The sequence below is a fragment of the Hipposideros armiger genome, unplaced genomic scaffold, assembly GCF_001890085.2.
Source record: "Hipposideros armiger isolate ML-2016 unplaced genomic scaffold, ASM189008v1 scaffold_436, whole genome shotgun sequence".
NCBI lineage: Eukaryota > Metazoa > Chordata > Mammalia > Chiroptera > Hipposideridae > Hipposideros > Hipposideros armiger.
The window spans coordinates 90,330-116,864 of NW_017731786.1; the positions used below are offsets into that span (position 1 = coordinate 90,330).

The 26,535-nt window shown below is 46.5% G+C and overlaps 1 protein-coding gene across 13 annotated transcripts in view; it reads left to right on the forward strand.

Moving 5' to 3' along the window:
- DET1 (DET1 partner of COP1 E3 ubiquitin ligase) overlaps positions 1-26,535 on the forward strand; it is a 63,406-nt gene that overhangs the window by 25,946 nt on the left and 10,925 nt on the right. Inside the window, exons 1-4 of one of the 13 annotated variants that reach the window (XM_019665212.1) lie at positions 10,603-10,693; positions 16,262-16,385; positions 16,504-17,354; positions 20,180-20,367. In XM_019665212.1, coding sequence (XP_019520757.1) covers positions 17,118-17,354; positions 20,180-20,367 — 425 coding nt within the window. In that variant the 5' untranslated portion in view covers positions 10,603-10,693; positions 16,262-16,385; positions 16,504-17,117. The other 12 variants (XM_019665209.1, XM_019665210.1, XM_019665201.1 and 9 more) reach the window with 12 other exon arrangements.

Here is a 26,535-nt window from a genome sequence, read left to right on the forward strand (position 1 = left end):
TATATATATATATATATATATATATATATATATATATATATATATATTTGGAGGCTGAGAGTGCAGAGAAGGGATTGGGCTGGTTCTAGTTGGCAGGAAGGGAAGTAAAGTGGACCCATCAGGAGGCAGTGGTTTTGAAAACTGCTGGTGGCTCATAGAGGAAGGGATTTGTCTTGGGACAGCGGTGAATTCCGCACAGCACAGGTATACAGGCTGGGGAAGGATGTACTCAGGTGGACACTGATGCCTTTCACGTGTCTGCATTCCTGAGTGGACAGAAGTAGCTTGCATGTGGGCGCTGAGTCTGCCCCACCCACATCCTGGGTCCTGAAAACTGGCCCCACTCCCGTCTCCACTGGCAAGTGCTGGGTAGGCGTTTGATGTGCTCTTCACTCACCATGGGAATCCCAGCCCCAGGTGTCCTGAACCGACAGGTAGGGTTTTGGCCATGGCTGGTGTGGATGGGCTGCTGCCGGAGCCACTGGTTGCAGAGTGGGGGATGGAGTGGTCTCGTGGGATGGACGGTAGAAAGGATTGACCCACTCTTACAGGGATGGGGCAGGCCAAGGCTGATAAGCAGGACTTTTGCAGTTGAAACTGGAAAATCTTGGGGTGCATGAGAGGAGAAGGAGGAAAGAGAAGCTGGTGTCACGTCACATCGAAGTTCATGTCACATCGAAGTTCATGTCACATGTTGGGTGTGTCAAGCTAAGGTGAGGACAGGTAAGCAGGAGAAACAGGCTCCTGAGGGACCAGCTATTACACAGTGACGAGCACTGGCATTCAGTGTGTATCTGCCATGTGCTAGCTGCCTTCCATGGAATCGTCTTTTTTTTTTTTTTAAGATTTTTATTGGGGAATTGGGGGACAGGAACAGTGCTGGGGAATTGGGGGAAGGGGAACAGACAAGTTGCTGTAGAGGGCAGTGTCACTGACCCTCATATGTGGGATCCAAACCGGGGCCCTCTGGCGTCCCAAGCCAGTTCTTAACCATTGCGCCACTCGGCTGGCCCTGGAATCATCTTTAATCCTCGCCACAACCCAAAAAGCAAGGACTATTATCCCCGCTTTACAGGTGAGGAAACTGAGGCACAGAGAGGCCAGTCAGTTGCCCAGAGTGACTAAGGAAATGGCAGAGTCAATATTCACATACAGAACTTCAAATTCTACCTCTTTCCACCTTGCTGCTCCCCACTTTCCATCCCTGCCCCCCAATCCCCAGCAGGCACGGATCCAGCTACGGTTGTGGGCACACAGCCAGGGCCCTTGGTTGTGGGGGTAGCTGTTAAACCTGAGATCTTAACATTGCTCAGATTTCTTTTTCTTTTTTTTTTTTGTTTAGTAGATTTTCTTTTTTAATTTCAAATTTATAAGTAGAGGGATAATATAGAGAGAGTACAGTAGTGCATACAGGACACGTAAGTGTACAGCTGGGTGACGTTTTACGCATCCACACACCTGTAGAATAATCGCCCAGGCTGGGATACAGACTACTTCCAGCAGTCCCAATGGTGTTGTTCGTAACACAAGGTGGAACTCTATTGCAACAGCTGCATATATACATGAATGGGTCATGTGCCACGACAGAGAGCCTACCTAACAAGATTTGCTAACATAGGTGCTGTGTTTTCTCCCCACATGCTATGGTTTCCAGAGCCCAGAACCAGAGGGATGAGGTGATGGCCCAACAGATAAGCACCTGAAGCCCAGCGTTTGACATGATTAATGGTCCCTGGGCTGCTGCTCTGCTTCAGTCTGATATGGACAGAGGGCAGCTTTGTTTAAACTCTTCCTGTTCCAGCCCCCCGACTACCCGGCTCTGTTATCTCAGTGAGGCCAGAACCAACCCATGTTTAAACTACCCGGAGCCTTAGAGAGGGCCCCCACCCACGCACACACCATCACTAGAGGCCCATTGCTTAACAAAGTCGGAGAAATGTTTCTGAGTCTTACCTGGGAACACGGAACGCTGCCTTACAGCCCTTGGGACCTGGGGGGTTTTCATTCTCACTGGACCCCTGCAGCCCATTGGCTTCAAGGAGGTGGACAAGGAGGCCTGGGTGGCCCTGTCTGGGGGATGAAAGTGCCAGATGGCGGGGCAGGTGTTTCAGCTGACTTAACAACCTTATCAGATGCCCTGAGGGGCCCAGCCCCCAGCGGACAGGCATGTTTTGTGAGGGTGGCAGGGGAAGTTGTCCCCACTCCTCTCTTCCCCTCCTCCCTTCAACCTGCCCCATGTGGGTCAGAAGACCATCCGGTGGTTCTTAGCTGCTGTCACTTTGTGCCCCTTGTACCAGATCCCTGGCAGAGACTGCTGGCCAGGTCCCCGGAAGGACCTTGGCTGTCTCTCGAACTTGCCACTGATGAACTGGCGGGGGAATGGGCTGTGGCCGAGCCCCGTCCCGGCTGGCCATGTGGAGAGATTCCTGTTGGGGTGGAGTGTGACTGATCTTACTGTGGTCACATTGGAGGCTTTCACCCCCGCCCCCCAGACACCCACACTCCAAATGCTCTGCCCTCTGTGCTGGGCCTGGGCTTCCAGCCTTTAGTGTTTGTCATTGGGATGGAGGGAGGAGAGAGTGACTCTGGTGGCTTCACCCATGAAAGGGATGGCCAAACATCACGCCAGCTCCTGTGGTTATTGGTTACACATCACAAATATCAACTTCTGATTCCAAATGCCCACCTCTGTCATCTTGGGACAGAGCTCAGCTTCGTTAGGAATATATTGAAAATGATGTTGTTCTCTTCTTTCGACCACTGGGGACTAGGAAGGCTGGATGTCCCCAGGGCCACAATCCTTTCCGGCACCCCTGCTCCCATGAAAGACAGAAAGGAATCTCTAGGTCAGAGTGGCTCCCTGAACACAAGGGTTTTCCTCCTGCCCTCTCAAAATCCCACGGTGAAGGCTGTGATGTACAGAAGGAAATAGACCCACAGTGTCGAGGAAAACAGGAAGAGGAACCAACCGTGGATTCAGCGATTAACACATTTCTGGAAGACAGAAAGTAACGGGTCACACTGAGCAGAATGCTCTCAATGCTGCAGAGGACTCAGTTGTCACGTCCGCAGAAAAGCTCCAAATTTAAAGCGATAAAGAGCACCGGCTGCTCGGCATCCATTCCAGGCGTAGGTGGGAGAGCTCGTCTGGGGACAGACCCCTGGGGCTCCTTCTGTCTCCAGTGGTGCTCTAGAGCAGTGCCTCTCAAACCCCACTCCCCTTTAGAAAGCGCTGACATATCCCAATGCCCAGGCCACACCCCAGATCAATTAAATCCGAGTATGTGGGAATGGAACCCAGGACTCAGGATTTCTAAAGCTCCCCAGTAGCGCTCATTGGGCAGCTGATGTTGAGAGCCGAGGGCGTATATCAGCCTGTTGCCTGCTTGCCACCCTTACGAGCTGGTCCATGGAAGGGCCTCCCTGGTCGCGCCCCCTGACACGGGCCTTTGTCACCTGGGAAGATGGCCCTGCCTCTCCCACCACTCACATCCCTGTCTCCACCCTCCCTGCCTATCTTCCCAAAGCTCCTGGAGTGATCTCCCTAAGGATCAATACTAATTGCGTCACACCCCTGCCTTCTCCCTGCAGACCTAGAGCAGGCCATGGAGACTTCAAAAAGATCCCATGTTGAGGGCCGGCCAAGTGGCTCAGGTGGTTAACAGCTCGCTCAAAAAGATCCCATGCTTTTCTTTCTAAGTGAATTTCCTCCCCCCCCCACCCCCGCCCTGTACTGTAGTCAGACTGAGGACAGGGATTCATCTTTATCTCCTCTGTCCCTTCCCCGTGTCCCCCACTCCCAGTGCCTAGCCAGGTGACTCAGGTGGTTAACAGCTCGCTCAAAAAGATCCCATGCTTTTCTTTCTAAGTGAATTTCCTCCCCCCCCCCCCCCCGCCCTGTACTGTAGTCAGACTGAGGACAGGGATTCATCTTCATCTCCTCTGTCCCTTCCCCGTGTCCCCCACTCCCAGTGCCTAGACAGGTGACCTGTGCACAATAGATGCTAGCGCAAAGGGCTTGTGGATCCGAACTGAGCTTAGCAGAGTGCAGTGTCTCTGGGCTGTGGAATGAAGGAAACATTATTTTGTCCTCGTTGAGATGCTCTGGCCACAGATGGCATTGTTCTGAGGTTTTGAAAAGCAGCTTGAAAACTCAGCGTTTTTCTCAACCTACCATTTTTTGTGTGTGCTGTTGCTTGTATTTTATTTTAAATACTTTAAAAAACTGAGGTGTAATTGCCATATAACATTCTATTAGTTTCAGGTATACGTCATGATTCGATATTTATATATATCGCAAAATGATCGCTGCAATAAGTCCAGTTAACAGCCGTCACCACACATAGTTATTTATAGAATTTTTGTTTTGTGATAAGAACTTTTAAGAGTTACTCTCTTACTAACTTTCAAATATACAATACAGGAGGCCGGCCGAGTGGCTCAGTTGGTAAAGAGCTCACTCAAGAGTGTGAGCTCTGAGCAACAGAGGTTTGATTCCCAGCCCGAGCTGAGCTGAGCTGCCACTACAATAAAAAAAACAAATATGCAATACTGTAAGAACTATAGTTGCCATGCTGTACATTACATCCCCAGCACTTATTTATTTTATAACTGGAAATTTGTACCTTTTGATTCCCTTCACCCATTTTGCCTCTTTCCCCCTTTCCTATCTCTGGCAGCCACCAATCTGTTCTCTGTATCTGTGAGCTTCGTTTCTTTTCTTTCCCGCCCCCACCCCATATAAGTGAGATCATACAGTATGTGTCTCTATCTGACTTATTTCATTTAGCATACTGCCCTCAAGGTCCACCCATGGCAAGATTTCATTCTTTGTTATAGTTGAATACTATTCATGTGTGTGTGTGTGTGTGTGTGTGTGTGTGTGTGTGTGTGTGTGTACCACATTTTCTTTATCCATTCACGTGTCGATGGACACTGAGGTTGCTTTCATGTCTTGGCTATTGTAAATAATGCTAGAGTGAACATGAGGATGCAATGAAATACTTTAAGTACCTGTACTGATTTTGTCACTAAAATATGCTCATTATAAATTAAAAAGAAATAGCACTCTATATAAAGTAGAAAGAGATTCTCTTCCTATTTACGCCTCCTGGGAATAACCATTGTCAACAGATCAATATATAAACTTGCTGACTTTTTATTACTCATGTAAACATTCTCCTCCACCGCCCTCCCCACCCCCAAATAGGCCCACACTCTACCTACTGCTTTTCTCATATTCCTCTCTCTCTACCTTCCTTTTCTTTTTTTTTTTTAGATTTTTTTAAATTGGGGATTGGGAGGAGGGGAACAGACAGGTAGACAAATTGCTGTTTTGTTCTTCAGTCTAGTTATGGAGGACGTGGCTTCACTGGCCCATGTTGGTATGATCATTGTGCTCTTCCCAGGTGAGGCAATTGGTCGCCGGTCATTGGTCGGCCGCTCATAGCGGCTCCCGGTAGCTCACACCGCCTACCAGCCGCTCATGCTGGCTGCCAGCCACTCACATAGCTCACGGCAGCCCACTGCAGCCCTGCTGCAGCCTACGCCATTGCCGGCGACTCACAGCAGCCCAGCTCCAGGTCGAGCTGTTGTTCAGCATCTTAGCTGTAGAGGGCACAGTGTCACTGGCCCTCATGTGGGACCCGAACCGCAGCCCTGCTGCTCAGAGCTGGTGCTCCCAAGCGAGCTCATAACCAGCTGAACCACCCGGCCGGCCCACTACCTTCCTTTTTTTAATTAGAGTCCCCTCTTGGTAGACGGTCTGTTTGTTCCCAATTTTGGCTGTAACATTTTTTAGTTTGTGAAAATAATGTGAAAAACGTGAATCATAGGAATAATTCATGGAGAAAAATGTGAACAAAAGAAACATCACCCGCGATCTCCTACCCATGCAAAACCATTTTGTCATGTTCCCTTCCAGCCATTGTTCTTCCCATATGTTCCTGTTGAAACATTTTAGACTTGGCGTGGACACAATTTGGGACCTACTTTGACATTTAAATTCATCACAAACTTTTACAATATTATGACTTGGTTGTCAACACCATTGACTTTAAAAAAATGCTTAATATACCTTGAGGGGCTATAGCTATTATTTCTTAGTTACTCCGCTGCCGTAAGACATTTTGGTTGTAGTGAACATTCTGGGTTGGATTGTTCCATTCCCCTAAGATTTATAATTGTAATTCCTGGTCAGCGCGATGGTGCTCTCCTCCAAATCGCTTGCCGCGGTTCTATTGTTTCAGCAAACTCCTTCAAAACCTGCCTCCCGAAGTGAAACACATTTTCTAGGAGGCACCTCTCATCTTGTGCTTTGCCACCTGCTGTCCCCTTTTGCTGTCACCCCACAGCCATGCACCAGATGTAGTTAGAGATCACGGCTTCTTGAAGACCTTCTCTAACTAAGGAACACCTGGGCTAGCTGTCACCTGCTGTGTCCACCTGGCTCTGTGCTTCTGTAACCAGAACTATCTGCAGCCCATTCTCTATTTTACAGTGTGAGTTACTCGCCACTGGATCCTCAGTGGGTGAAAGGGAAGGAGGGAATGCCCAGTCCCTCCCCCACAGATTGCCCCTCGCCACTCCCGGGCTGTCTGTTGGCCTGCCGCCTACAGGAGGGCAATCCTAGCTTAGCCACCTGTCCTCAAAGCAGGTCCCAGCAGCACAGTTCTTGGGCTCCCAGACCCCAGGCAATGGGGCAGTGGTTGGGAGGAGGCTCGTGCCTTGGGCAGCCAGGCCACCCCAACTCCTCCAGCCGTCCCAGCTGCCGCCATTACAGGGCAGCACGGGGACATGGCCAGGAAGGACTGTTTGTTCAGCCATCATGACAGAGGGGCGATTACGGGCACTGAAGGAGAGGACCAGCTGTTCCATCTCCCCAGCCAGTCCTGGCCCCCCTCACCTGAGAGCCTCCCTAGGTTTTATCAAATCTCTATGTCTCCCAATTACCTCTAATTTCATTGCTTTCATAGGAAGAAGAGTGCTTTTCCCTGCAGCTAAGATTTTTTATGTTCCCTGGGCTTTGCCTCCTCGGCCCCCAGTCTCTTCCTTTGCAGCCATCTCCCGTATCCTGCCCTTGACAGTGGAGGGTGGGACGAGATGGCCCTGAGACACCCAGGGAACCCCTGGTTTAAGGGACACGGTCCACAGGGCTCTGCTGTGTGGTTGCAGCAGCTACTTCCACAGGAAAGAAGGTTCCTTTCCTTCCTCCAAGCCCGTATCAGGCACATCTAGAAGGAGGAGAGCCCAGACTTCAGGTTTGGCTTAATTCATTCATTCATCCATTCACTCAACCAACACATATTAGGCCTCTAATCTGTGCTAGGCACTAGACAACCAAAAACTACTGATTCAATGCGGACTGTACCCAGGGCCCAGGTGAGCTATAAATAACCATAGATCTAATTTTCAGACACGGTCGCTGCCCTTGAGAAGTTTCAGATCTACTTGGGCATGGAGGCAATCATTGATTGGATCCTTAATCGGATCTAGCACTGTTTGAGGTAATACATTATCCCTGATTTAGAGATGAGAAATGTGAGTCTCAGAGCCCGCAGTCTTCTCTCTTGTCACTGCCCGCCTTACCCTCTGCATTTCAGTAACACCAAGCTGTGCTTTGTTCCCTGCAGACACTATGCTGTTTCGCATCTCATACTTCTGCCCGCGCCGTCCCTACAGCCTGGAACACTGCCCTACCTTTTCCTCCAGCATCTTCTGTAGCATCTCTTCTTGGAGTTCTGGGTTAAGTGCCCATCCGCCCACCTTGCACAGACCTCCAACTGAGTGCTCGCCGCGTCCTATAGAAACGAGCTGTTTGTGAGTGTCTTTCTAATGAGACGGCAGGCTTCTCTGAAGCAGGAATCATGACTTGTTCACGTTGGCCCTGGCACATGAGCCAGGGTTCAAAAAAGAGTGGCTGAACAGAGCAGATAGGTGAACTCACTTGTCTCAAGTAGCACTGTTCGCGTAGGGCAAAAATCAGATTTGAATAATCGTTGCTGCTACCATAAGGCACCTTTGTGTGAATTAAGACAAAGGTCCTCCATGAGTGGATTGACTGAAAAAAAGGCAAGTCCTCTGGGTGGACCAGTGTGGTGGTGGGGGGGGAGACATTCTTTTTCTGGCTGATGCAGCCAGCCCTCTGCCAGTTTCCCAGCGCTTGGCTGACCCAGCAGGAACTAGATTGCAGTGCAACTCATGCTCCCGGGGCATGCCAGCTCAGGCGCAGCAAGAGATGTCCTGTTGAAACCCAAGTCAGTCTCATTCTAAAGCCCAGACTTTCCTTCTCTGCCATGTGAATGAGAGCAAGTCTCCCTAAACATTTTCAAGCCAAGAGAAAGCTCTGTGTGTGTGTGTGTGTGTGTGTGTGTGTGTGTGTGTGTGTGTGTGTGTGTGTGTGATTTTTTGGCAAGAAATCAGTAAAAGGTAAAACAGTAATGGCCTCAAACAGCTGCTGCCATGTTCTTCTTGACCCCAAATCTGGAAGTTATTCTTTCCCCTGAAACCAAGCAGAACAAAACTCATCCCACTGCCCGAGCGCTAAGTCATGGGTGCCATCGGCAGTGGCAAGATTGTCCGAGAACAACAGAAGGCTGCAGGATCACCGCATGGAGCATTTAGCCAAGAGCATGGAGGGCAGGTACCTTTTCAGAGAGTTGATAAGAATTTGGGTTTGGAATCTGAAGGCTGAAGAACTGCTAGCAGAAACTGAGCATTTCCTGCAAATAGCCATAAAGGGCGTTTATGAAGAAGTGAGCCCTGTCAAGCCAAGGAGTCCAGTGAAACCGAGCCTCAGTTTCTGCATCTGTAAAGCGGGGATACTAATACCTAACTCCCAGTGTCATCCAGGGGATTAAATGAAATAGCGTAGGTGACATGATTGGCATAGGGTTTGGCTTACAGTAAATACGTACCAGATGGCGATGGCCATTATTTTGATTATAGGGTTGGTAGTGGTGATGATGGTGATGATGATGATGATGATGGTGATAGGGTGGTGGTGGTATAATACTTAGGGCAAGAAATGTCTGCCACAACATAGAGGTGAAAAGAGCGCGGCCAGCCTCTTTCAGAAAGGGAGAAAGAACAAGAGCCTCTCATGCGAGCAGAGTTGTTAAAAAGCCTTGGCAGAGAAGTCACAGGATGACTGGAGTGGATAGAAAGCTCTCAAGTACTTCAGGTCTCTCCCTATCGCTCCATCATCCCACTTACTTGGGGACCCTGTGTACACGGGGACTCTTGAGAGGGACAAAGGAGGCAGGGGCATGGGGGTGCAGTGGTGGCTCAGGACTCAGTGTTCTTCTCAGGGTGAGAGGACAAGGCGGGGAGTGGAAGGGACTTATAAGTTGGAACATCTGAGACAGGTAGGCTGCAGAGCCGTGGAAATAAAGCGTGGCATCTGGTGTGCTTGAAGATGATCCCACCGAGGCACCGCCCTGCGTGTATAAAAGACCATCGTCAGCACTCAACTCATCTTTTTATTGAGTGCCTATGTGCCTGGCACCGCGTAAGCCCTCAGGGATCAATAGTTGCAAAACAGAAATGGTCCCTGTCCTCTGTGGAGATGGCTTCCAATGTAGCCTAACCCAAATGTGCTATTACTTTCCGAGCAAAAGCATTCAGTTACGTAGGCCAGATAATCTTGGGACATCATTGCCTCTTCCCCTTCTGTCTCTCACACTGTTTATCCAATCCATTGGCAAGTCCTGTGGACTCCATCTTCAGTGTGTATTCCAAATCTGACCACCTCTCACCACCTGCACCCGTATCGACCCTGTCCGGGCCACCGTCATCTCTTGCCTGGACTATTGCAGTAGCTCCTGGCTGGTCTCTCAATAGTCCCTTCTCCCTGTGGTCGCCAGCGTGAACCTTCGAAAACATAAGTTGGTTTATGCGGCGCCTCTGCTCAAAGCTTTGGCTCTTGACTTCATTCCGAATTGAAGGCACACACCAGGCAATATCAGTTAGTGATGAATGTTATGAAGAAACAGCGTGAGGGTGGTGAAATGGGAGCCGTCAGGGAAGCCCTCTGAAGAGGTGACATTTGCTCTGAGACCTGGAGGCTGAGGTGGGAAAATTGGGGGACAGGCTGTCTGGCCAGAAATAGGACAAAGCGAAGGCTTCCAGGGAGGAACCAGGTTGTAAGAGGCTGTGATAACGATTAAGTGAAAGTCAAGTAAATGTTGTGGACTAAGGTAGTGCAAGAAGCGTTCACTGTATGTCCTGTGTGCCAGCAAACGGATCAGGCCCTGAGTTCAGAGAAAAGTACAGCCCTGTCCTCAAAGCGCTCAGTGTCTAGGAGACAACAGAAGACAGATGGCTTCACAGCCGATGAGATGGCGCATCTAATCATGAGATGAAAAATTAAATTTTCATGCATAGTTTTGCAAACGCGTCCGGCAGGCGCGCAGAGCACTGCCGAGGTGGCCTGGGTTCCTTTTGTCCTTCGCAGCCAACTGGGCCGCTGTGGCTTCGATCCCACCTCCGGCCACCAGGGGGCGCTGTAACGTCCCGTCGCGCCGGCTTGACGGGCGCCGCGCTCTCCCCACGTCGCCTCTCGCTGCGCCGCACTTCCGGTGGCTACCGGAAGCGGGGGCGGGCCCTGAAGCATGGAGGGGGCGGGGCCGGGGGAGGTGCACGCCGAGCCGGCCGGGGGGTCCCTCGCCCCGGCCCATTGAGCCCGGACAGACAGGTGAGGACTTCTCCTTCCTTGGCCCAGCCTCCAAACCCGTCAGGCCCTCCCCGAGGCCTCCTCAGGTTACTGCCATGGGGCGGCCCCCTCCCCGCATGTCGCCGAAGCCCCGCGGCCCCCGCCCTCTCTCGGAATTCTCTTCCCATGGAGGCCCCGCCCCGGGCTTTTCTTTCCGGGGGCGCCCCCTTGGGGGGTGGTGGTGGTGTCCGCCCCTCGGTGTCTCCCCTGCCCGTTTTGGAAGCTGTCAAAAAGAATGGAGGCATCCGTGCACCGGCCCCCCAAGGGGAAACTGGGACCCCAGTCAGAGGAAGAGGACTTGCTGAGAACCACAAATGGCGTTAGTGGTCCGATTCCGCCAGGCTTTGCTTTCGTTCCGTCAGTAACGTGCCAAACGCATACTTAACGGGCCAGCCCCAGGGCTGGGCGCTGAGAAAACGGAGGTGACTTGTGTAGTCATGGTTCCTTCCTGTCTGGAGAGGACAGTGGAGCGAGGAAGTCCCAACATTAAGCACATATCCATGCAAGTAAACGTCCAAACCTCAGATTGCGACAGTTCACGTTGGAGGAGACAAATAAGGGGAGGCCGGTTTTAGATAGGGTGGCCCAAGGAGACTTCCTGGAGGAGGCGTCCCTTCAGCTGCAACTTGAGAAGTTACGGTCAGGGCCAGAGGAAATACATCCTAGGCAGACGGAGCCGCCCTGGCGGATACCGGAGTTGGCAAAGAACTTGTTTGGCATGAGGCAGATCCAGCGGTTCAGGAAAGGACGCGTACGCTGTGTCAAGTACTGTGATGGGCATACAGAATATGCATGTGTGTGGACTGGGCACGCGCCCACCATCTGGTGCCATAGACATAAGTAAAATGCAGAGACGCAGTGGCAAGTGTGCTAACTGCTGTGATGGAGAGGTGTGGCTAGCATATTGGTTTTTTTTTTTTTAAAGATTTTTATTGGGGATTTGGGGGATGGGAACAGACAAGTTGCTGTCGTTTTGTTCTTCAGTCTAGTTGTGGAGGAGGTCGCTTCACTGGCCTAAGTTGGCACCATCATTGCGCTCTTCCCAGGTGAGGCAGATCAGTCGCCAGCTTCTGACCGGCCGCTCACTGCGGCTGCTGGCCGCTCACGCTGGCTGCTGGCTACACACGGTAGCCCATGGCAACCCACTGCCACAGGGACTGCAGCCTACGCCATCCCCAGCGACTCACGGCAGCCCAGCTCCAGGTTGAGCTGTTGTTGTTCAGCATCTTAGCTGTGGAGGGCAGTGTCACTGGCCCTCATATGTGGGATCCGAACCGGGGCCCTCTGGTGTCCCAAGCCAGCTCTTAACCACTGCGCCACTCGGCCGACCCGCATATTGGTATTTTATCCAACAGGAAGGTGAAGGAAGACTTGTCTAAGAACGGGTGCTTAAGCTGATACCTGACATGGGAGTTAACCCTGCAAAGCGACAAGAGCTCTTTTTAGATTGAGGTTAACAGCAAGTGCCAAGGTTTTGAGGCAGGAGGTAGGACACCTGCTGAAGAAACGGGTAAATGGTAAATGAGGCCAGAAACGCAGAGCTGAGACCTCTTGAGCACCTGGTTGGCATGTTAAGGATTTTGATCTTATCATTGAGAGCAGTGGCAAGATGCTGGACCTGTCTTAGTCTGTGGTGGAAGGGATGTGATCACAAAAGCGTTAAAAAAAAATAATAATTTTGGCTGTTGAATGGATTGGAGGTAGACAAGTGGATTTAGGGAGACCAGGTAGGAAACTGTTGCAGTCATGTATAGATGTGAAAGTATAAAATTTAGGGTAAGGGTGCTGGCAGGTCATGATAGAAACAAGTGGAGGATTAGAGGACTATTTAGGAGATAAAAATCTGACTCTGGTGACTGGTCAGGTATGAGGGCTGAGGAAAATAGAGATCAAGGAAGACTCTCAGGTTCTGGTTTTGTTAGCACAGGAGTGGCCATGCCATCCCCTGGAATAGGGAAAGCGGGACAGGGCCAGTGTTTGGGAAAGACATGTTACTCTAACGCCTATCATAGCTCCCACCCTGACCGGAGACTTGCATTGCATACTTTCTCTATATTGTTCGAATTTTTACGAGCAGGTGTTGTGTTTATAATCAGAATAATAACAAGTGCAAAAAAGATTTTTAGAATTCTGCCATATCCTCCCGGAACCATAATCATGAGATAATAAAATTTTATATACGTATATAGAGGTAGACCATACTGAGAGAAGTGTTAGGAAGTTCAGCAAGAACTTCCTGTATAATGTGGAGCTGCAGCGAACAGGCCTTCACCCCTGCCTACCCCATCCCTCTACACCCTCCACTCCAGTGCTGGTTTCTTTACCTTACAGAAGACACGCCGGAGAATTTCAGATGGGACTGTTCAAAATGTACACAGATTTTCTTAGCATCAAGCATTTACTTTGCTTAAAACAATCAGTGGTCTTTTCTAAGTTGAACAACTGTGGTGTACTTTATCCGACTCGGATGGGGCTGCTCAGGTAGATGCTGTCGAATGCTCATCCCTTCTCCCGTTCCTGGGCCTGACCTGCCTCTCCCATCCCCTTTTGGTCTCCTCCATCTTAGATTGGCAGACGTGTCCTGCACAGAGATTGATTGAGGCAGTTTTGAACATTACCTGGTATTGTAAAATGCGAAGGCCTTAATAGTGTGTGTTTTTAGGCTGTTTCAAAATAGCCACATAACAATGTCACGGTTACAAGGAGTAGCTGTGTGAAAATTCAATATTGTATTCATTGTTCCAATGTGGAGTGTATTGCCCACTTAATCATGCCAAAGTCCTTTGAGAAAACTCATGAGAGAGATTTCTTTTAAACGCTCCTGCTTGAAAGAGCTGTGCTTCTTCCGAGCAGCTATTGAGTTTTTATCCTACTGGCAGTGCAATTTCTGGAACCATTTTCCTCTTTGCCTTGTGTGCTGAGAAAGTCAGAACCAAATTAGAAGGTTGACAGTTCCTCAGGTCCTCATGGTATGCATTTCTGTCTACTCCTGGCTTCATTGTGTTGTCCTGTCTTCATTTTCTCTTTATAAGGGTTGTTTGCTAAGTAAAAAAATTCTAAGTAAAATAAAAATATGTAATCTTTAAAGAATAATGGTACAATCAATGCTAGTTTAAGAAAAAAAAACCCACGCTTGGACTTGTTAGTGTGTCCACAACCCCCATCCCATTTTTTACCTTCCTCAGAGGTAACCACTGTTCTGAATTTTATGTTTATAATTTCCTTGCTTTTCATAATTGTATACCATATATATTTGTATGCTTAAACTAGAAGTTGTTTGAAGCTTACGTAAAAGGAATCACACTGTGTGTGTGCGCGCGTGCGCGCGCGCGTGTATATATTTTCTGCAGTTTGCTTTCTTCAACATTGTGTTTTGAGATTCACCAGTGTTATGTATAACTGTAGTGCATTAATTCATTGCTTCATAAGATTCCACTGCATGAATATGCCTGGATAAATTTATCTCATCTGCTGTTGACAGACATTTGGAGTGTTGTCAGTGTCTGCTGTTGCTAACAGTCCTGGTACAGACATTCTTGTACGTGTCTCGTGTTATATGTGTGCATGTATTTCTCTAGATTAGGGTTTCTCAACCTTAGCACTATTGACATTTTGGGCCAGATGTGAGAGGGGTTGCCTATTTAGTGTAGGATGTTTGGCAGCATCCCTGGCTTCTGTTTGCCGGACCCCCATAGCATCCCGCTCTCCCAAGTTATGACAACCACAGATGTCTCCAGGTATCACAGAGTACCTGGACTCCAGTCAATCCTCTGCTTAAAACCTTGAATAGCTTGCATGGCATGACATACAAAGTGCTTTTTAATGTGACTCCAGTCTTCTTTCTCTTGTATCACTCACTCTTCTGTGCTCTAGTCACTTGGAATTATTCTGTTTCCCAAGTGTGCCGTGCCATGCTCTTTTTTTTTTACAAGCTTGTTTTTGCATTTTAAAGTCAATCAAAATAATTCAACATATAACAGATTAAAGTAACCATATGAACATATTAACAAATGCAGGAAAAGCATTTTAAAATTCAGCAGGCTTTCGTATTAAAATCTATTGGCAAGGAAGGAATAGAATGCAATTTCAACCTGAAAAAAAGTTTATGAAAATCCTACAAACAAACTCATTATTATGTTGAAAGTTAAATGTTCTCTCTTAGTTACAGAACTTTGGTTCAGCTAGTCTTCAGATGGTTCTCTAGGTTGATTATTCTATAGTTGTAATTTTAATGTGATCATGGGAGCAGGCAAGCACAAAGTTTATTTACTCTGCCCTCTTGACCAGATTCCTGCCATGCTCTTTCTTAGTGTGTTTTTTAGATCACCTTTTTTTCTGGAATGTTCCTCATTTATGTTGCCTAATGAATTATTTATCCTTCAAGCCCCATGTCAAATGTCGCTTAATACATTTAACATACTTAGGAGTATTTACTGTGCCTCAGGCACTGCCCTGGGTGCTTAAGAAATACAGCAAAGAATTAGATGAGGTCCCTACTGTTTGTTATGGGGAGATTTATACTAAGAAGGTAAACAAATAAGATAATCTCAAAGTGCTAAGGGCTGAGGAAAAAAATAGGGTGAAATGATAGATTGATATGGATGGAAAAAAGGCACCACTTTATGTAGGCAGCCGGGGAAAAATTCTGAAGCATTACTACTTTAGCCAAAATTGGAAGGATGAAACAGAGGCAGCTCTTTAAAAATGTTGCTCTAAGAAAAAAAATATTGTTCTCCTTCCTTCTGGCATCATAGTGTCTCTTAAGAAATCCACAGACTTGTGAATTGTTCCCCTGTAAGTAATGTATTGTTTACTTGGCTGCTTTCAAGATTTTTACTTTGTATTTTAGTTCTTCACATACATATGATGTATCTGGTATGGATTTCTTCCGGTTTATTATGTTTGGGGCTCTCTGACCTTGAATTTCAGGCTTGTATACCTGAAGCCTGTTCTATTTCATTGGTGCATTTGTCTGTCTTTATGCCAGTACCACACTTTTTGATTACTATAGCTTTGTAATAGGTTTTGAAATCAGGAAGGGTGAATTTTCCACCTTTGTTCTTCTTTTATAAAACTGCTGGCTGGCCTTTCAGGGTTCCTTGAGATGACATGTGCATTTTAGGATGAATTTTTCTGTTTGCGAAAAATGCTGTTGGGATTTTGATGTGGGTTGCACTGAATTCGTAGATTGTTTTGGGTGGTATGGGCATCTTAATGCCTGATAAATATATATATTTTTAATGAATATGCATTAAACGTGACTCGGACACTGAACAAATTTGATGCAGTTCTAGGTTTACTCTGTTGATTATTCCTAACAGCTAAGCATGCTTTGAAGACATTCTAATTGAATTAGATCCTTCTCTCAAACGTGTTTCTAGACTCAGAACTGTGTCAGGACCATCCCGACTATAATCTGGGAAAGAAAAGTGCTGACCGCCATCATCTTGGGAGCTCCCAGGGTCAGGACATAAGCAGGGAAATCTGTGTGACTTGTACATGTTTTGATAGCTTTTGTTTTCTTTTCTTCTACTTTACTTTTCCATGTAGAGATGTGATAATGGATCATCATGTTTCCACCATCAAACCTCGAAGAATCCAGAACCAAAATGTCATTCACCGCCTGGAGCGCCGGCGGATCAGTTCAGGCAAGGCGGGCACCCACTGGCATCAGGTCCGGGTGTTCCACCAGAACATTTTCCCCAACTTCACAGTTGTCAACGTGGAGAAGCCCCCCTGTTTCTTGCGTAAATTCTCACCTGATGGGCGCTACTTTATTGCTTTCTCTTCAGACCAGACATCTCTCGAAATCTACGAGTACCAGGGCTGCCAAGCGGCCGAGGACCTTCTGCAGGGCTACGAGGGGGAGATCCTGTCCAATGGCAACGACCAGCGGTCAGTCAACATCCGCGGCCGGCTCTTTGAACGGTTTTTTGTCCTGCTGCACATCACCAACGTAGCAGCCAACGGCGAGCACCTGAACCGGGAGTGCAGCCTTTTCACGGACGACTGCCGGTGTGTGATCGTGGGCTCGGCCGCCTACCTCCCGGACGAGCCCCACCCTCCTTTTTATGAGGTGTATCGGAACAGTGAATCCGTGACCCCCAACCCACGGTCCCCTCTGGAGGACTATTCCCTCCACATCATTGACTTGCACACTGGCCGCTTATGTGATACGCGTACCTTCAAGTGTGACAAAGTGGTCCTGTCGCACAACCAAGGCCTGTACTTGTACAAAAACATCCTGGCCATCTTGTCCGTGCAGCAGCAGACCATCCATGTCTTCCAGGTGACGCCTGAAGGTACTTTCATCGACGTGAGGACCATTGGCCGCTTCTGCTACGAGGATGACCTGCTCACCGTGTCCGCTGTTTTCCCCGAGGTGCAGCGGGACAGCCAGACGGGCATGGCCAATCCTTTCCGGGACCCCTTCATCAACTCCCTGAAACACAGGCTGCTCGTGTACCTGTGGCGCCGGGCAGAGCAAGACGGGAGCGCCATGGCCAAGAGGCGCTTCTTCCAGTATTTTGACCAACTGCGGCAGCTGCGCATGTGGAAAATGCAGCTTCTGGACGAAAACCACCTGTTTATCAAGTACACTAGTGAGGATGTAGTGACCTTGAGGGTCACAGATCCGTCTCAGGTATGAGGGGCTCTCTGCCCTTCACTCCTCCAATCTTCTGGGCAAAATGGGATGGTTTCTTCCTTTGCCTGTCGCCAGCCTCTCAGAAATACACATTTTACATAGTCTTGAATTTCTGCAATCCTAGGCTCAGTCAAATTGAAAACAGCTCCATTTTTCTCTAGCCACATATATATGCTTGACTGAATAATAATCACAGAGGTGATTATCTACATGTCAGTGGCTAAATCTCAAGCCTTTGACGTGTAGATAATCTCCTCTGTCATTACCCTCTACCTTCTGCACAGCATTTTCAGTATCCTTGAGGTAGAAGTCCAAATGCTACAAGGTCAAGGTTTGGACTATCTATGGAAAATCCTGCCTTGATTTTGTAAGACGGGGCTTGTTGGTCTGACTGTTTTAGTTCTGGCAATAAGAATGAGCCCACCATGCAAAAAGAAAATCCTCTGAAAATCTAGCCTCTCTTTTCTGCTTAAATGGTGAATGTCAATATACTTCTTCACAAAGTCTTCTTTAAAAGGTAACTAACACGTAAGCTCATTAAACAGAGTTAAGTGTTATGACTTACCCTGACATTGCTCATGTGCTGAAAGATGGGTTGCAGAGCAGGAAACGGTTTGCAAGGAAGCCCACAGTTTGGAACTCCCACGTGAGTTGTCATCAGGCCTTCAGGTCCAGAGGGTTTTTTACTTTGGGTGAAAGATGTTGGTAGAGGAAAGGAACATTTCTCAAATGAGAATAAAGTGGTAGCAAGAGCACAGAAACCTCTAAGACTGTTGGGTTGAAACACTGTATTGAAATTCAGGGTAATTTGTTTCCCTTTGAGAAGCTGTCCACTTCAATGTTGACCAAGTAAGAGACCACTTTTCAGTACCTTTGCCCCTGTTCTCCTGTTTCCAGATTGTTTCCTTAGATGCTAGTTTGGAAATTCTGAACAGAGAGCAAACCAATAAACCACAGAGGCATCTGAGACTGGTGTCTCTCATTGCCCTGCCGCTGATTCTGTCATTAAGAGAGACTTTTTACCCTTACCAGCCATCAGGGTAAAAGGTTTCCTAACATTTGTCTTCTGAATCATAACTTATGTATTCTTAAAAAAAGGGTGGGGGGGGGCTGAGTAATACGGTTAGAGATCAATTTTTTCTGGATTCTTTTTCTTTCCTGTCACCCATTTTGCCATCACGAGCGAGCATCTAGTTCATCTTATGCGTCACGGGAGACTGGAGTTCGAGAAGCCCTTGACTCCTTCTGTACCCACCTGTCCTGTGATTCCCGATCTGCCCTGGAGGGAAGCTGAGTAGATGTTTGTGTAATTCTGTATTCATGTAATTATGATGGGTCCTGGTGAAGCCCTGATATGATCAAAGAGCTGTCCAGATCTATAGAAAGAGCATGAGTCAGCCTTTTATTTAGGTTTGAGCTATAATTACTTTTTACTTTGGAGGGAGTAAAATGTCTGCGATTGCTGCATTTGAGATTATCCTTTTTGTCCTTTGCTAAAACATGACCTCTTTGTTTCTGGTAGCTGTGATAAGTTGTAGTCAGAAATGTAACTAGGGCTCTATGCTTTGCTTAACCGAGTTTGTAACTTTAAACCCAACCTCTCTGCCCTAGTTGTCTTTCCTTCCTTCCTCAGTTTAATTTGATAGGTTCCAATAAGGTTAATGAGTAAAAGGTGCATCCAAAAACAAAGCCTTTTTAATATCAGGGGTATTATTCTTAGGTTACCCTCCAGTCTCTTTAATTTACAGCCAAATTTAATTGCCAGGGGTTCGCAAAAAGTCATGTAATATAAGCTCTGGGAAGGACTAATTACTAGTAAAACAGGTGGGCCAAATGGCACCAGAAATTAGTAATGGAGATTTAAACTCAATCATAGGAGGGGGAATACTAATCCCAGTGTTCTGGAAACTTCTAGAGCCCTGTTGGAAACAGGCAGATTGATTCACACTGTCACAGTCACTGTAACAAAAACTAGGGATTCCTGTCACATCCCTGTTAGGCCAAGCAGAACACTGGAAATTTAGAGGAAGAGGGCTCGTCAGCCAGGATCCCATTCAGAAAAAAACAGTGACTCTGTCACCTATGGCATTTGAATGCTTTTCAGGTTCCCCTTCTGATCTTAATTGCTACAAATCTCAAATGCATTTTACAGATGCCCTTGGGTAAAACAACGTTTATAAAGAAAGAAATGGAAGTGCCTCTCTGATTTTTCTGTTCTTCAGCAGCAGAGCCTTGTTTGGTTACAGTTTGCCTGGGTAGTTTTCGGACACAGTGTACTTAAGGTGTCTCTCTGCATGTTAGAACTATTAAGAGGAAAAATAAATGCCCCTAAATTGAACTTTCAGCTGTTCATTTACAAGAGAAAATAATTTGTCAACAGGCAGCTCCAGGCTGCAAATCACTTTCTCAGCAGGAAGGAAAATTAAATCTGGCATTTTAAAAAAGTGTTTTTTATCTCGGGGTGGGTTGGGGAGCAAGTAGGGAATAAACACTTAGAAGGAAAAATACTGAAATGTATTTTTTGAATACAGTTTGAAATGAAAGCTTGAGAACCTTTTCATACATATATGCTGGCCAATTCAGTAATACAGCAGCACAGGTACAGTGGGAAATCTGGCAACACTGAGGCCTTTGATTGACAGATCCGGCTGAGGCCTCCTCCTTTCCCAGAACCACCTGGAGCCATGTTTTGGCCCTACCTAGTACTGGAGCGGAGGGCTTTGTGTGTTCCACTTGGGTAGCTGGAATTTTCAGCCAGGTGCTAAGTTTGCTAGGCATGGCATTATACTCAGCTGTCCCTTAGCTCTCTCTGTGCTTTGCAGGCATCTTTCTTTGTGGTGTACAATATGGTGACAACAGAGGTGATCGCTGTGTTTGAGAACACGTCAGATGAGCTTTTGGAGCTCTTTGAGAACTTCTGTGATCTTTTCCGCAATGCCACCCTGCACAGCGAAGTCCAGTTTCCCTGCTCAGCTTCCAGCAACAATTTTGCAAGGCAGATCCAACGCCGGTGAGTTGTTCCAACAGACTGCTCAGGCTGACTTTTTCTTTAGTTTTCTTAGTTCGTTGGTGTTAGGCCAACTGCAACTTATCCTTCAACTCATGTATTGTATCTATTCCATCTCCTGCGCAGAATTGTATCCTAATGTAACACATTTTATTAACCATCTTATACTTTAATGCATTGAAAATATAATGTATTGAAATTATTTTTTATTTTTTTTGGAACACGTGGCTCTTAATGCTCAATCCAAAAATCTTTTGGTAAAAATAAATGAAAATGCATCTATTATAGGTTAGAATACATGCTTCAGAAAAAAATACGGACGCTAAGGATCATGAGTCACTTAAGGAAAGCCTTTATCTTGAGAGAGAGATCAAAATAAAACAAACAGAATAAAGAAACAACATTACATTCAGTGAAATAATTGAAGCTATAAGAGTAAGGACATTACTAGAACAGTGACATGCATTAGAAGTTTAAAATATGTTCGATACAGTTGAGAATCTCTTTAAGAAATTAGAATAAGAGGAGGAAAATTGGAGAGAAAAGATGAAAAAAAAAATTAGAGGATTCACCCAAGAGTTCCAACATCTGGCTAATTCCAGAAGGAGCAATAGAGAAAATGACAGACAAGAAACAGCGTAAGACCATTTTTCAGCACTGAAGACCATAAATTTCCAGATTGGCAGGGCCATCTAGCTGAAGCTGGATCGTGAGAACCAATTGTTAAATTTTCAGGAATTTTGTAAGCTGATTGTTAAACACAGTCATTATTAAAAATTCTTCCCAATGACTCCACTGTTACTTATGCTCTCGAGGTTATCTGTATCTATTTTATTTGTACGGTGAAAAGACCAGGTAGTGATGTGCTACAGCTCATCTCTTGACAACTGCACATTCAGTGATATCACATGCTACCTTGAAATTTACCACAGCAGGAGGATTTACACTGCAGAAAATGGCAAGTGCTGCAAACCATGACTTTTTCCCCCTTGGAGAAATAATTATTAAACCTTCATTAGCACATTACTGGATCCATCAAGCATCCAGTACAGTCAGTGGAAAAAGACCCACACTGAGGCATATCTTGGTATTTTTGAACATTGGGGATAAAGAGAAAATTGTAAAACCTTTTAGAAAAAACATGTTTCATATAAAAAAATAAGTCATCATAATGGTATTGGACTTGTCAGTAACAACATTGAAAGCTTGAAGCCATTAAAATCATGCCCTCAGACTTCTCTGAAAAAAAAAAAAAGATTTTTTTTTTTTTAAAGATTTTATTGGGGAATTGGGGGAGGGGAACAGACAAGTTGCTGTCCTTTTGTTCTTCAGTCTACTTGTGGAGGACGTCGCTTCACTGGCCCATGTAGGTATTATCATTGCGCTCTTCTTTCTGGCTGAGGCAGTCGCTTGCCGGCCATGGGACCGTGGCTCATGGCAGCCCACTGCAGCCTCACTTCAGCCTATGCCATCGCCATCGACTCCCAGCAGCCCAGCTCCAGGTTGAGCTGTTGTTCACCATCTTAGCTGTAGAGGACGCAGCATCACTGGCCCTCATGTGGGATCCGAACCAGGGCCCTGCTGCTCAGAGCTGAGGTCCCAAGCCAGCTCCTTACAAATGTGTCACTCGGCCAGCCCAAAAAAATGATTTTAAATCTAGAATTCTATATCCAAATAATAAGTAGGTGGAACAAAGACATTTTCAGATATGGAAGCTCTCAATAAATGACTTTCCAGGTAACTTTTCTAAGGAAGCATCTGGAAGATGTATTTTACCAACAAACCACAAAAGAATGGTACAGGCAATAGTTTGACACTGGAGAGAAGCAAAGAGAGTTCCGGGGATGATGGTAGAGGGAGTTCCAGGATGACAGACCACCAGCCGAACCAGGCTGAAGCAGGAGGGAGGGTGGAGGTTTCCAAGAGGGATGTATCCAAGGAAATATTAAAATTGTTAGAACATTTGGTGGTTTTGAGTGTATTAACAGGAGATTGTCAGTTCTGTTCTAGTAGGGTCATCAGCACAGGCCTCTCTGAGAAGGTGATACTTGAGCAAAGCTTTAGAAGGAGGTGGGGGAGCAAGCCACATGGATGTCAGGGGGGAGAATGTACCAAGCAAAGGGAATATTACATCTAAAGGTCCTGAGGTGGGTCTCGTGCATTTGAGGAACTCCAGGGAGGTCAGTGTGGCTGGGCTGGAGTGAGCAGGAGGCAGAGTGGTTAGAGATGTGGTTACAGATGGGCCAGACATATAGGCCATTCTAAGGCTTTGACTTTAACTGTAGATGAGATTGTGTTTTCATGGAGGACCTGCGTGGTCACAGGTTTTAACAGGAGCACTCGTTGCTGTGTTAACAATACACTGTGGGGGGGTGGGTAGGGTGGAAGCGGGGTCACCAGTTAGGATGCTGTTACTGAGATCCAATAAATACTATTGCATTCTGTTTCCTGCCACTAGAATTTAAATTCCTTTTGCTCACTTACAATATTCTAAGCACCTAGAAGAGCTCCAAGCATGTACTAGACCATCAATAATTATTTGTTCATCATCTTAGCTGCAGAAGGCGAGCATCACTGGCCCTCAATGTGGGATCCGAACCGCAGCTCTGCTGCTCAGAGCTGGTGCTCCCAAGTGAGCTCTTAACCAGCTGAGCCACTCAGCTGCCAATAATTATTTGTTTATTGAATAATGGTGGCTTGGGTCAGGGTAGTACCTTTTGGAGTGGTAAGTAATTGTATTCTCAATGCATTTTGAAGATAGAGTCCAAGAGATCAGTGGAGGATGGGATATGGGCTGTGGAAGAGCACAAAGATGATTGTAACATTCGTGGCTTAATCAACTTGCAGGAGAGAGTCCCCATTAAACCGATGGCAGAGCTTATGGTGGAGCAGGTGTGTGGGGGACCGGAAGTCCTGTGAATGGAGTAGCTTAGTGTTTCTCAGCGGAAGGAGGGTTACATCCTCCTGACAGGTCAAGGGCGATGAGGACTGATAATCCGCTCTGGGAGTTAGCAGCCTGGAGACCACTAGTGACCTTGTTGAGACTAGTTTCAGTGAGAAGATGGGGTGAAAGTCTTTTGGGGGAATTTTAAGGAAGAATGGGAGGAGGAGAGTTGGAGATGCTAGTATGAAAAGTGTTTTGAGGAGTTTTGTTGTTTAAAGGAGAGCTGACAATGGCGTATTAGCAGGAAGGGCCAGTGATGTTAAGTTTTTGTTATTTTTTTAAATGGGGGGCGGGAAATGGCATGTTTGTATGCAGATGGGACTTACCCTGTAGACAGGGGGAAATCTATTGTTTGGGAAAAGAAGGGAAAGCATTGGTTAAGGATGTGAGGGGCTGGGATCTAGTGCCAAGTGGAGGGATTGGCCTTACATGGGAGCACAGGCAGTTACGTGGGTTTACATGGGTACAGACGTGCTGACGGGAGCTTTAAAAATTCTCATCATTTCCATTTGCCAGTAACAAAGTAGGTAATGCCATTAAGTTAGGGTGAGCTTGAAGTGGGGGAAGAAATAGTCACCGAAGAATGGGAGACTCACTGGGCTAACGGAGTGTAGCATGAGTGCCCTGCAACGTTGAGGGCCCCCATGGGGGTCATGGCTGTAAATCTAAAGTGAGCATTGTTGTGTGTTTTTTTTTCTCTGGCCATTGAGATAACTGGGTGGACACAGGCATGGAATAGACAGAGTTGAGCTTAACTAGATTTGTAGTTTTTCCAAGCAAGTGCCACACAGCAAGAAAAAGCAAGGTTGTAGAGGATGAGTGCAGTGCAGTAATTGTGGAATTGAAGCTGGCTGAGGAAGGGAGGACATGATGACGTTCTAGGGTAGCAAAAAGTTGGTAGAATTGGTGGGTTGTACCATTCAACCCATGCAGGCTGAAGGGTTGTTGAGGCTGAGATGAGTAGAGGGCGTGAGCTGGAAATATGGGAGAGAAGATGGCTGAAGAGTGTGGTGCTCCTTCCTGCGATTACAGGGCGTTGCAGTCACCAGTGATGGTGAGATTGATGACTTTGGGAGTGAGTGGCTGAGACAGACAGGAGGTCCAGGGACGAGGACGCCATGGTGTAGGAAAGATCATCTCTGAGAGTTCTGAAATCATCGCAGATTAAGAGAAGCATAGATGGGCAGAGTGACAGTGAGCCAGGGGCTAAACTGGTGACAAGTCAGAGGGGTGGCCGCTTCATCTTTTAGTCATTGGGGGAGCATGGTGGATGGAGGTGGTGGGTGCTGCTGGGGAAGGTGGTGGGTGCTACTGCTTCTACGAGTAGATTTTCACAGAGGCGTTGATTTGTGGTCATCACAAAGCTTGGGTTGGCCCCCGTCAGTTTTCCTTTTGAAGCCAGTGAGGCAGGCGGGGTTGGAGTGTAGATTATACCATGTGGTGCTAGATGTTTGCTGAAAAGGGGCTGGAAACCAGAGAGCCCAGGATCTTTGATTCCAGCTCAATGAAAGGGAAATAAATAAGTTCTATTTGGCCAAGGTTTAATTTCATGGTTACACTGAGGCTGTGAAAATTACTGTCGAGAGGAGTAATGGAAAAGCAGTGTTGATAGTCAGGCTTTCTTCTGGGAAAACTGCAACGTGTTAATCTCCATCTAACACTACAGGTTAACGGTGAAAACAAAAATCAAAACCCATGTAATCGGTCTTTCTGGTCTTACCAAATTTAGGAACTTTCAACTTTTTTATTTCTTTAGTTTTTTTTCCTTCCACCAAGTTTATTTACTCTTAAGAGAAAACTACAGTAGTTTTCACACTGTTGCGAGTTCACATTTCCACTAGTCCCATTCAGTCTTAACATTGTCACAACAATTTGTTTTGGTAGCCACAACCATCAACAGTTGAATTTTTGAGTCAGTTCTGTGTGTAAACTGTATACATTGCCTATTATTTGTGTGGCCCAGGCTTAGATAGAAAAATATGATCAGCATCTACATTCAGCTCACCAGTACGGATAATTTGATGTGTCTGAGAATGGAGGCAGACAGTGAGAGGAGTGGGTGGGGATAGGGAGAAAAGGGGAGGGGAGGAGAGAGGAGGGAGGGAATAGGGAGAGGAGAGGAAGAGAAGAGGGAAGGGCAGGGGGGCAGGAGAGTGGAGAGGACGGAAGAGCAGAGGGACCATCTTCTTACGCCATATACAGGAATGAACTCAAAACAGATTAAAGACTTAAATGCAAGACCCGAAAACATAAAACTTCTAGAAGAAAATATAGGAAGTAAACTCGCAGACATTGCTCTTAGTAATATTTTTACTGATATATCTCCTTGGGCAAGGGAAACAAAAGAAAAAACATAAACAAATGGGACTACATCAAACTAAAAAGTTTCCGCACAGCAAAGGAAACCATCAACAAAACGAAAAGACATCCCACTGAATGGGAGAAGATATTCGCCAATGGTACATCTGATAAGGGGTTAATATCCAAAACTTATAGAAAAAGTCATACAACTCAACACCAAAAAAATCAAACAACCCAATTAAAAAATGGGCAGAGGACATGAAGAGACATTTCTCCAAAGAGGACATACAGATGGCCAATGGACATATGAAAAAATATTCAATGTCACTAATCATCAGAGAAATGCAAATTAAAACCACAATAAGATACCACCTCACACCTGTCAGAATGGCTGTCATCAATAAATCAACAAACAACAAGTGTTGGCGAAGACGTGGAGAAAAGGGAACCCTCACGCACTGTTGGTGGGGTTGTAAATTGGTGCAGCCAGTATGGAGGTTCCTCAGAGAATTAAACATAGAATTACCAGCAATTCCACTCTTGGGTATTTATCTGAAGAAATCCAAAACACTAATTCAAAAAAATATATGCACCCTTATGTTCACTGCAGCACTATTTACAATAGCCAAGATATGGAAACAACCGAAATCCCCATCATTAGATGATAGGATAAAGAAATTGTGGTACATTTATACAATGGAGTATTACTCTGCCATTAAAAAGAGTGAAATAGTACCATTTGTGACAACATGGATGGACCTAGAGGGTATTATGCTAAGTGAAATAAGTCAGACTGAGAAAGGCAAATACCATATGATCTCACTTACATGTGGAATCTAACGAACAGAATAAATGAACAAATAAAACAGAAACAAACCCATAGACACAGATGGTGACTAGATGGGAGGGGAGTTGGGGGCTGGGTG